The 11538-nt window shown below is 46.0% G+C and overlaps 1 protein-coding gene across 1 annotated transcript; it reads left to right on the top strand.

Annotated features, from left to right (window-relative positions):
• The first annotated feature begins 2828 nt into the window (after positions 1-2828).
• RPL8 (ribosomal protein L8) lies at positions 2829-7336 on the top strand. Its single transcript, XM_009558660.2, has 6 exons — positions 2829-2972; positions 3509-3652; positions 4884-5025; positions 5465-5683; positions 6735-6850; positions 7137-7336. The coding sequence occupies exons 2-6, from the start codon at positions 3515-3517 to the stop codon at positions 7293-7295; spliced, it is 774 nt and encodes a 257-aa protein (XP_009556955.1). The 5' UTR covers positions 2829-2972; positions 3509-3514; the 3' UTR covers positions 7296-7336.
• Positions 7337-11538: the final 4202 nt, after the last annotated feature.

Below are 11538 nucleotides of genomic sequence, written 5' to 3'. Positions count from 1 at the left end.
TTGCAATGGTGAACCCTGACATAAGATGGACATTTCTAACAATATTCAAAACATCCAAAAAGCAGGTAGGGAGGAGCAAGGGGTTATTTTGTTTTTTAACCTTACTCTCCGTGTTGCAGCAATACCTTAGCAGTGAGGTGGCTGACCAAGCTCACAACATAACAGAGGTTTCAGCTTTACAGATGGTGACAGTAGTATGGAAGACTGCAGCATGAATTAAGTAATAATAACATGAATACAAAGTATAGTTGATACAGGATAATAAAACAAATGAATGCACTAAATCATTACACAACTACTTATCTTCTTATATGACTGATTATTAAGCCCTTTAATTAATTTGCTACAATGAACATGAAAGAGGAGTGACCAAGGTAATTTGCTGGATATATGGACATAATTTGGGAAGTCAGCTAGTTCCTTAGGGCTCTGATTCTTGTCAGATTTAGTAGGAAAATCTAATGATGCTCCTGCCCACCCAGATGAAGCCAACAGGAACCAGATATCAAAGTCTCAAGCTATTCACACTCAAAGTAAACCAAAGTAAGTGGCAGTTTGTTGTAATATGTCGAGCTGCAATATGTCAAATGAGGCTCAGGCCGCAAAGCTGGCACACTGGCTGTTTGCCGGAGGGACTGTAACTTCCAGCAGATGGGCAGAAGGGGCAACTGGCTGTGTTGATCTCTTTACCTATGGTGGCTAAATCTTGACAAGGACCGTGACTGAGCCCCTAGTATTGGGATTTTTTGCCTGTAATGAGGGGTGTGAATTCCATTTGTCCTGAGGAAACTGACGTGGGAAAGCTTATTTAACAAGAAATGGTGGATATTTAGGTTTTTCTCAGTTCAAGGCAAGGAAAGCAACTGCATCTATGGGACTATACTAATGAACTTTACCTAATTTCCAATGAGTCTATGTAAAGTCAAATAGCTTGTTTGTAGTGAACTCTTAGGGAAGAAGGACCTCTGATGATGAAAACCTGGTGGGCTGTTAAAGAAGTGAAGGCACTTTTCATTTCCCCTTCCAGGGTGTAGCACGAGTTAATTAGGAACTTGAAGACAATTACGTTTGCTTTGCATTCTCTCTCAATTATGTTTTAATTAATATTGACAAAAATCTGGCAAAAGCAGCTTGAAGTGTGGGTTTTATCTTCAGCTACTTCCTGGCCTGAAATCTGCAGTGGTTAAAGTCCACAATACAAAATCTTAAAAAAAAAAAAAAAAAAAAAAAAGGAAGTATAATAAGTCAAGGAGCCTCTTCCTGCAAACAGCATCTTTGGTCCAGCTATCAGGAAGTTTTGGCATGACAGCGTATTTCAGGAATGACTCTTGGCTGGGAAGCTTTACTGTTTATGCCAGGTCTCCAGGCCACAGGCTATCAGCCCTCTCAGTTTTAAACACTAATTGCCTCAAAAACTGCCGAGGAGTCATAGAAGTTTGGGCTGGAAGGGACCTTAAAGATTATCCAGTTCCAAACCCCCTGCCATAGGCAAGGACACCTCCCACTAGATCAGGCTGCCCAAGGCCCCATCCAGCCTGGCCTTGAACACCTCCAGGGATGAGGCATCCATGAAGTCTCTGGGTAACCTGTGCCAGTGCCTCACTGTAAAATATTTCTTCCTAATATCTAACCTCACTCTCCTCTCTTTCAGTTTAAAACCCATCATCCTATTGCTGCACTCCGTGATAAAGAGCCCCTCCCTGTAGCCCCCTTTAAGTAATGGGAGGCTGCTATAAAGTCTCCCTGGAGCCTTTTCTTCTCCAGGCTGACCCCAACTCTCTTAATACAAGTAGTTACTATTAAAAAACGTGGAATATTTTTTATTTAAGATAGAATTAAGTTTCATCTAAGTAATTGTGTTCTTTGAAAGTTAGACAATGTCCCTCTGATAGTGTGGGTTTTTTAAAAACATTTTCCAGACACTGTTCATTATTTGGAGATAACGTCTTGTGTGCAGGGTGATCTGTGCTGAACAGATGTCTCTTCTTCTGCAGTCATAAAATCATAGAATAGTTAGGGTTGGAAGGGACCTTAGAGATCATCCAGTTCCATCCCCCCTGCCATAGTAGGGACACCTCCCACCAGACCAGGCTGCCCAAGGCCCCATCCAACCTGGCCTTGAACACCTCCAGGGATGGGGCATCTACAGCTTCCCTGGGCAACCTGTGCCAGTGCCTCACCACTCTCATTGTGAAGAAATTCCTCCTTATGTCTAGTCTAAATCTGCCCCTCTCCAGTTTATCGCCATTGCCCCTCGTCCTGTCACTACAAGCTCTTGCAAACAGTCCCTCCCCAGCTTTCCTGTAGCCCCTTCAGGTACTGGAAGGTCGCTATAAGGTCTCCTCAGAGCCTTCTCTTCTCCAGGCTGAACAACCCCAACTCTCTCAGCCTGTCCTCGTACAGGAGGTGCCGCAGCGCCTCTGTTGGCGGCCTTTCACCATCTCAAATGCAAGGTCAGGCAGAGATGGCGCCAGCTCCAAATTAGCAAGAGATTTTACTGTTGTAATATTCACAATAAGACTAAAATCAGTCCCTGGAGAGTAATAGAATATGCATAAGATTTCTGGGAGGATTTATCCATATCAGTGGGAATCCTGTCCCAGCTCTTGTCCCCCGTACAGCATCGATGGAGGTAGCTCCCTCGTGTTGCCCAGCCCTGACAGAGGATGCTCGCTTCCTAACACTCCAAACCGAGCCCCAAGGGTTGATTTGCCGGCACTTTCGGTATCCAAGCCGGTTCCAGGCCTAGGTCCTTCGGAGCAGCAAAGCTCTTGCTGACATCGCGGGGGTAGCTCCCTCTCCCGGAACTCAAACCCCGGGATGGGCTGAGCGGCGGGGAGGAGTTCCGAGACACCCCCTGTCGTCACTGCCACTGACGTCACCGCGCGCGACAGCAACCCCGCCCCGGAAGGGCCTCGGCGCGGCGCTGACGTCGCCGCTTCCTTCTTTTCCCAACTGGCCCTGAGCAGGAGGTAGTGTAGAGGCCGCCGCGTCCCCCTCGACCTGCAATCCGTCGCCATCCGCGCCGGGAACGGGGAAACAGGGCGGGGGAAGAGGGAGAGGAGAGGACGGAAAGAGGGAAGGGGAGGAGAAGGAGGGAGAGAGGGAAGAAGAGGGGGAGGAAGAAGGAAAAAGAAGGGGAAGAGAGGAAGAGATGGAGGAAGGAGAGGAAGGAAAAAGGGAAGGGGTAGAGAAGGAGGGAGAGAGGGGAGAAGGAGAGAGGTAGGTGGGGGAAAGGGAGGCAGAAGGAGAGAAGGGAAAAGAGGAAGGAAGGAGGAGGGAGTAGGGAGGGAGAAGGAGGTCAGAGGAAAGAGGGGGGAGGAAGGGGAGTGAAAGGGAGGGAGGAAAGGAGAGAAGGGGGAAAGAGGCAGGAAGGGGGGAAGTAGGGGGAGAGGGGGTAGGAAGGAGTGGGGAGTTATGGTCAGTCCCCTTGGTCCATCCGCTTTGTCTGTCCGTGCATCCATCCCCTTGATCAGCCAGTGTGGTGCTAACACTGCTCTGCCTGCAGGGCACCATGGGCCGTGTCATCCGAGGCCAGAGGAAAGGTGCAGGATCTGTCTTCCGTGCCCATGTGAAGCACCGAAAGGGCCCAGCCAAGCTCCGCGCCGTCGACTTTGCTGAGAGGCACGGGTACATCAAGGGCATCGTCAAGGTAGGGGCAGCCTCGTCCCTCGGATGTGCGAGGACAATGAAGCCCCATCAGCTGTGCTTGAGCAAGTTGGTGTTCTTTGTTCAGGGCTGTCATGCTTTGCCAAGTAGCTCATCATCCTTGAAAACTGCTTTGGATGTATGACAGCATTTAAATGGAGAAGCGGGCTGGCAGCACGGAGACAGCGGCATAGTCTTGTGGTAGAGCTTCGCTAATGTAGGAATATCAGCATGTTTTGGTAGTGGCTAGGGACTCCCGATGCCTCACAGAACATGGGCGGGGAGAATCTTCCCTGTAGTTGATCGCATCTTTTAAAAAGAAAAACAGTCTTCATAAACACTGAAGCACTATCCACTGTCTTAGGAGTGGGAGCAGGGCAGCGCTCTTATTTGGGGTGCAGTAGTACGGTGTCTTAGGTGTGCTGTAGATATTTTTTGCATGTTGGTGACTTTGACAGCAAACAGTGCCACCAGCTTGATGCTCTGGATATCTGGTTGTCCCCTCAGCCCTTTAGAGCGAGGTCACCTGCAGGCGATAGAACTTTTTTCATACTCCCCATAATTGAGTTTGATGAAAAGTAGGTAGATTTGACTTAAATTTGGGAGGTGCCTGACAGGTTGAAAATAGCAGATACTGGGCACTGCCAACATCCGAGCTTTCCTAGAAAGCAGACACATCTTTAGTCACATAGCTGCAGTCTAAATATATGGTTGTGTATTGGAATCTCAGTCTGCTTCAGGATCAGAATTGATGTGTTTTTCCAAGAGAAAATAGAACAATAAGTGTGCTTCCTCATTTAGGGGCATATATAATTTCATTGTACTTTGTGTCAGATGAATAGAAACACTCCCATTCTAAGAAAACACTTTTCAGAAGTTGCTGCTGTGTCTCTGCCCAGAGGTGATTGGACAGCTAGAAAAAGTGAATTTCTTAGTATGGAGGGATCTGGTATCTTGCAGAATGTCGGGAATAAAACAGGCACAATTAGTTTCCAGCAGCACACTTATCCGGAGTCAGTGTTTTGTGATACAGATACTTGGGGTTGTGTTCTTACAAATGTGAATCTTCAGCTCGTTCCTATGAGCAGAAATCAAGATCCCTCTGAGAGGAGGGGTGGGATCCTGGTGTGAATTGTCTCAGTAGTAATCATCTCCGGTTTTTCTAGTTCTTTGATTTCTACAGAACCCTTGACAAATGCTGTATTCTGTTCTAAAGCCTATCTATGTTCCAACAGGATATCATTCATGATCCTGGCCGAGGCGCTCCCCTAGCCAAGATTGCTTTCCGTGACCCATACAGGTTTAAGAAAAGAACCGAGCTTTTCATTGCTGCTGAGGGCATTCATACTGGTCAGTTCGTTTACTGCGGCAAGAAAGGTGAGTGATAATGAGAAGTGTGTTGCCTGGGCAGTTTCAGAAGGCTAAAGCAGGTGTCATGTGAACAAGTGAAGTTCAGGGTGTTCAAGTGCAGTTGTGAGCCATCACAAAACAGCACCTCCCACTTCCTTCAGGCAAACCTAATTTTCCTTGGAGATGGCGGTCACCTCATGCAGCCTGATTTGATTAACAAGCTTAACTGCAATTCGTGTCAAGTGTTGGAATTGTTCTGTCCGGAGTCACATTTTGCCTGCCTTTCTGTTACACTGAATGTGAAACTTGTGTTTCAAGTCAAACAGTACGAACTGGCCCTGCCTCTATTGACTGAAGTGTTTATGCAGTGCCCTCTTTCTGTGCACACAGGCCCATGTTAAATAGAGTTGTAGCTCAAATACAGGAGCTTGAACGAAGCTGTTGATGCTCTGATTGCTCTTTGCAGCTCAGCTGAACATTGGCAATGTTCTGCCTGTTGGTACCATGCCAGAAGGCACCATCGTGTGCTGCCTTGAGGAGAAACCTGGTGACCGTGGAAAGCTGGCCCGTGCATCTGGAAATTATGCCACCGTTATCTCTCATAACCCTGAAACAAAGAAAACCAGAGTCAAGCTGCCTTCTGGCTCCAAGAAAGTGATTTCTTCTGCAAACAGAGCTATTGTGGGTAAGGATCAGCAACTAGGAACCTACTTTGTCACTGAGTTTACCTGCTGCTTAAATGAGCTTTCAGACAGAGCCCTGGTTCCTAATACAGTGTAGAAAACTGCATCATTTACAGGCTGGACCCAGGATTATGCGCAGGAACAGCCTGTGCGCCGGTGCCTAACTTGTGTGTTACATCTGCATTATCTCTGGTAATGGGAACTTAAACTTTGAGAGAGTTTGACCCAGTGGGAGGGCAGAAAAATAGATGCTGATTGCCTTCAGGCTGTAACTGAGTCAGTCAGCCTGTAAAATCGGCAGTCCTCTGGGAAGAACTGTGGAAAATGGTGTTGATGGTTCCCTGCTTTTGATACAGCAGTGGAGGCTACAGGGGCAGTGCTGAAGGTCTGTGATAGGTCTCCTCAGCTGGGTGTGAAGTATTCTGGAGGGTCCGACAATGAATAAAAATGCCATTGTTGAGGAGGAGATGTCTGAACGGGTTTGTTAAACTCTTGACTGACAGCTGTACTTGTCTTTTGCTTTTTTTGTACTTGGCTGATGCTTGTCTTCCCAGGCAAGCATTAAAGGTGGAAGGAGAAAGAGAATTGTTAGACCTAAGCAGCTTTACTGGTCTCAATGAGACACAAATTACTAAACATCCCTGCATCCAAATACAAGACTTCAAAGCTAATCACTTGTGTCCTGTTACTCCAGTAAAATTGACTTAATGAATAAGGGAATAACTTGCGTATTAGACCTCAAAGGGCTCTAAAGTCCACTGAGCTCACTCAAGTCATAGTTTCTTTAGCTGTAACACTAAAAACTTTGCCGAAGAAATCCTAGTATAAAACTGGTAACGCTTTAGAAAATGGCCAAGATCAATCCTGTGTGTATGGATTGAAAAATAGTAATTATGGTATGTGCCTCCCTGCAAATCACTTTGTGTGTGGCTGGTAGCTTAAGCTTAATCTTAGAACTTGGATTTATTAGGGGTCAGTTGCTTTGCACTTAAACTCTTCCTTTTGCACGCTCGTCTGTTCCATGCGTGTTACCGCTCCTGTAATTTCTTTCAGGAATTGTTGCTGGTGGAGGTCGTATTGACAAGCCCATCCTGAAGGCTGGTCGTGCCTATCACAAATACAAGGCAAAGAGAAACTGCTGGCCGCGTGTCCGTGGTGTTGCCATGAACGTGAGTCCATTTTCAGATAGAGGTTTTTTTTTCCTTTTTTTTATGGTTTAGAAAGGATTTGTTTGATAAGGGTAGGAGTCTGACCTATATCTGGAAAAACAGCTTCACAAACTACTCTTTAATTGCATGTCTGATTAGAGTAGTTAGCAGCACTCGATAGTTACCGCACTGTCTGAAAAATCAGGCGGTTAAACTGATTTAAGGGAATGAAAAATCTATTGATTTTGAACATCATTACTAATTTATGTTGTTAATTATACTGACAACCTGATTTCCTTTTCCACAGCCTGTAGAACATCCCTTTGGTGGTGGTAACCATCAGCACATTGGCAAGCCTTCAACCATCAGGAGAGATGCTCCTGCTGGGCGCAAAGTTGGTCTCATTGCTGCCCGTCGTACGGGCAGACTGCGTGGAACAAAGACTGTGCAGGAAAAGGAGAACTAAAGATCCAGTGTGGAGGTTACAGAATAAACTTTTAAAACATAGCTTGTGTGAAGTTCAAGTTACCTGTTGCTCACATCTGACTAAAATAGGGACAATATTCAGCTTGAACAGGGGAGATTGTGAGTGGAGATGAAGGTTTTGTTCCCCTGCCTTCAAGAGAAGGAATGCTTTCCATCTGCAAGCTGGTACTACAGGCTGGAATAACGCTTGGTGTAGGTGCTTTTGTGCCCAGGTGTGATGTTAACACTGGCCTAGTTACAGGCTTGCTTAGGCCTAACGAAGTGTTACGGACTGATCGAGTAATCCCTTGGTTACATGTTTTAACTAAGAAAACCATACACCCTTTAACCATTTCAGCCAAGCTCATAGACTCTGAGGTAGTCTTTTTTCTTCTGATACAAATCTTTGGAGGAAAAGCTTGTGAGAGTTGTAGAACTCCTTACAGAGGTGTTTAAACTACTCTTACTGTCAGGTTTGAGCCTGCTTTTTTTGAACCACCAAGCCTTAACCAAATCCAGGACAGTTCCCACTGAGCACAAACTCAAAAGTTTGAATTATGACCCAACCCGACACCTTTATTTATCAGTGTTTGGGAAAGGCAGACGGTTCAGCAGAGTGGGATCCAACTTTTCATGACTGGATATTCCTAGGGACTGGAATAACATCGGTAATGGCACTAATGCTTCTTCTAGGGAGGTTGTTTTCTCATAGGAACAGCTGTCCTGTGAAAAGCCAACATTTTTTGGGGGGAGGAGGGAATGAGATAAAAGTTGTGGGGTTTATTGCAAAACGGCTTATTCACAGCTTTCCTGAAAGGGCCTTGGGGGAGGGCGGAGGAAAAAAAAATCAGAAATTTATCAAAGCAGCTCAGCTTCACTTCTGAGCGCTCCTGCAGCAAGGATTCTTGTTTGTGTTCCACAGCACGAACTGGTGCTGTGGAAGCCGGCGTTCTATTTCAGCTGAGCCTTATGGTGCTGAAGCCGAGTTGCAGTGCGCTCTTCTTGCGTGTCTCTCACTGGGTGGGGAGTGTACCCAGGTCTTGGGGGCTCCATGGTGCATGTGTACCCTCGGCAGCAAAACTGGTAGCTGAAGGCAAGGGTGTTCCAGTGCCAGCAGTGTGCTCTGTCCCAGTCTGCTGCCTTGACTTCTGCCAGTATCCCCACTCTGGTAGGCCAGCGGCAGAGGGAAGCTGTCAGGTCCAGGTTCTAAACACCGAGGCTTTGGCCTTATCATTCAATCTGTTATGATTAACTCAGGCATAGCTGGAAGCGCTACCAGAATAGATGTGGATTCCTCTGAGGGCTAGATGTTCCCAAACATAGGAGCGATGATCCTTAGGAAGACGTTACAAGAAGATAGATGGGATGCAAAACCATTTTTGCTCTTCAGAGCAAGAGGTGCTTTGCCTTAAGGTGCAGGGTAGCTCACCTACAGGAACCAAAATAATCCACTGATCCTGAAATGCCTGCACCATACCTGGATGTATGAGGATGACTAAATTATTAATAGGAATCCAGTGGAATGCAGAGCAAGAAAAGTTATTTTCTATGACTACAAGCAAACATAATACTGTAGTTGGCCACACTGCTAGAGAGGAAAAGGGGATCAAGAAAACCCACCCACACACTTTGAAGAAAGGAACCAGATAGATCACATTTGGGGGAAAATATAAAAAAGCAATTTGACAAGTTTCCTTGCTTTTTATATGCCCTTAATATCATCAGAACTGGTGACAGTTCACATCTTGTTTTTGCCACACGCTCTTGATTATGTGCCTGTGTTCTCCTAACACGGAGCTAAATTTAAGACTCCTAGAACAGTGTTTAATGTTCAAATGACAACCCTGACAAGAGCCAAGTTAAAAAAGATTTCACAATACGTCAAATGCAGGAGAAATTTCCTCATCTGAGCGCTGTGCTTTCAGGCTGTTGTTACAGAGAACTTCCAGAAAATTCAGTGCACCTAAAGGACTCAGAGAAACAATCGTTTCCAACCACACCTGGGTTCGTTGACACTGTATATTTTCTAGGGAACCAGGGAGATTCTTACACTGCTTTTCACCTTCATTGCGGACCTGAGGCTCTGACCATGGCCCACAGACTGTCAGGTGTTCACAGCCAGCAGCTGCAGTGTCAGTGCGCTCGAGCTATAGGTTTGGAGTAACTGCTCAAATAAGTAAGTGCCATTGGGTGGTGCCGAAGGCAGCTACAAATACATTTAATTTAAAGACACAGGATGTAATGGTAAAAGACTCTCTAAATTCACACAGCACTATGAGGATTTTGAAGATACAATTCCTTTCACCAGACTGAGGAACAACTGCTGCTGCTGCAAATAACCTTTAAGGTCCAGTCTTTTCTTACAAAGTTTGCTACGAATCGGAGGCTTTTCTTTAATGTTTGCATCCCATAGGCCTGAATGAACACAACACATCCTGACTGCTCTTTGGAGAGACTGCCTGGAAATGAAAGCCAGGGTTGTGAAAAATCCCAGAGCACGTTCCAAACATCACCCTGTAACTGTGCTGAGCAGGGATTCCATGCCAGTCCACTACCAATGTCCCTCTGTCCACACATGAGAGCATTTAAGCACAGGAATAGGCAATGGACGTTTCAGAGCAGCAGGACAGGACTCCACAGACAAGCTAAACGAGAGGAGCTGATGAAGCGAGAGGTGGAGATTCATGCAAAGGCAGCACTTGAAAAAATTGTGGGGAGACCACGTGTGTGTATATGCAGAGCAGAGTTTATGGATTGCAGGCATCAGGCTGCAGGAACCAGTGGCCCTGGTGGAACCACACCACAAGCTGAGGGTGGCACAAGAGCCACTGATAGCCAGAGAGTCTGTTCCCAGTCTTGGTGGCATCAAGCCAAGCCCCGTGATGCACGATGGAGAGGCACAAAAGAAGCAGCTTCTTAGTGAAACAGCTGTCCCCCAGGACTAAATATAGAGGAGTAATATGGGAACTTAATTCTTTCAGAGGGAAAAGTACTCTTAGACACTTTAAATCCAGTAATGTGTAACTTAAACTTAAAAAGCCACACTGATACTAGCAAGGCACCACAGCACAAGACAAACATTCTCAAGAGGCAAAATGCTTTGCCCAGCAGCAGCAGCACGGTGGGGGCTAAATATTTATGTAAAGAAATGGGAGGGAAGAGTGAATTAAATAAAGTGAGTGACTGAAGAATCAGAGGCTCTAAACAGAGACCAATCTAAAATGAAAGATTTCAATAAGCTGTAGTAAGTTTTTCAAACTGAAGGCTGAACTTCACCCTCTGTTCCACAGCTTGTTTTAACTCCAGCAGATCCCATAACGGGAAATTAAGAGAAGTAACAACATGACAAGGAAAGAATTAAAAAGCTCAAAACGTAAATATACACTGCTGAGGTACTAACAAGCCTGCTTCAGCTGTGGAGGAGCTGTAAAAGCACTGAATAGAAAAGGGGACCAAAGTTAAGGTCAGCCAGTGTGGGCTGAATGGAGCATCAGCCTCCTCTGGCTGGAGGTTCAGCTGAGCAGGGTAGCAGCTCCTTCTGAATTTACACTGTAGAAATCAAATTAAACAAGACAGGGACACTGCAAAGCAGCAGGATGCCTTGCTCATTTACCACCTCAGCTGGCAAGATCCTCGGTGTAGGCTTATTACTTTCAAACAGCAGAAACGCGTTGCAGGCATGGCAGTGTCAAGTGGGACAGTATTCAGGCAATCAAAGCAAGAGCATTTCATCACCATGATATGGTGCATTGAACCACAAGCTATGGCTGGTACTGGGATTGACGTGTGAGAGAGGTGTCATACAGTGAAGTACACTGATTATTTCCTGCCTTGGTTGGTATCACCTCCATCATGCAGTTTGCAGGCGGCTGCTGTGCTCTGGTGTGACACAGCTAGGGTGCCGCTAAAGTCATAAAGTGACAATAGAAGAAATTAAAACTTGTGCATCCCCCTCCTGCACCTTTCCCTTGTGCAGTCCCCCCCGCAGCAGTCAGGTCCCTCCACCCTGGTCTCTAAACTCCACTTTGTGTTGAGAAGTGGCTGACCACAGATGCTGGGAAAGAGAACTGCTATCCTCCTGGTGAAGTAGATGTATTTCTGAGCTCCAAGCTTTACTGAAGAAGCTTTAACACAAGACCACTTTCAAATGTATGTCAGCAAAATAAATGCAAACCAAGTTCAATAGAAAACACACGGTATCCTCATAGAATGGTTTGAGTTGGAAGGGACCTTTAAGATCATCC

Source organism: Cuculus canorus, chromosome 1 (genome assembly GCF_017976375.1).
Source record: "Cuculus canorus isolate bCucCan1 chromosome 1, bCucCan1.pri, whole genome shotgun sequence".
Lineage (NCBI taxonomy): Eukaryota > Metazoa > Chordata > Aves > Cuculiformes > Cuculidae > Cuculus > Cuculus canorus.
Note: the sequence above shows the minus strand (reverse complement) of the source record. Positions and strands in the feature narration are given on the sequence as shown.

Coding starts and splice junctions, on each gene's coding strand:
- RPL8 (XM_009558660.2), top strand. CDS start 3,515: ATGGGCCGTGTCATCCGAGGCCAGAGGAAAGGTGCAGGATCTGTCTTC. Junction 3,653..4,883: donor ACATCAAGGGCATCGTCAAG/GTAGGGGCAGCC, acceptor ATGTTCCAACAG/GATATCATTCATGATCCTGG. Junction 6,851..7,136: donor TCCGTGGTGTTGCCATGAAC/GTGAGTCCATTT, acceptor CCTTTTCCACAG/CCTGTAGAACATCCCTTTGG.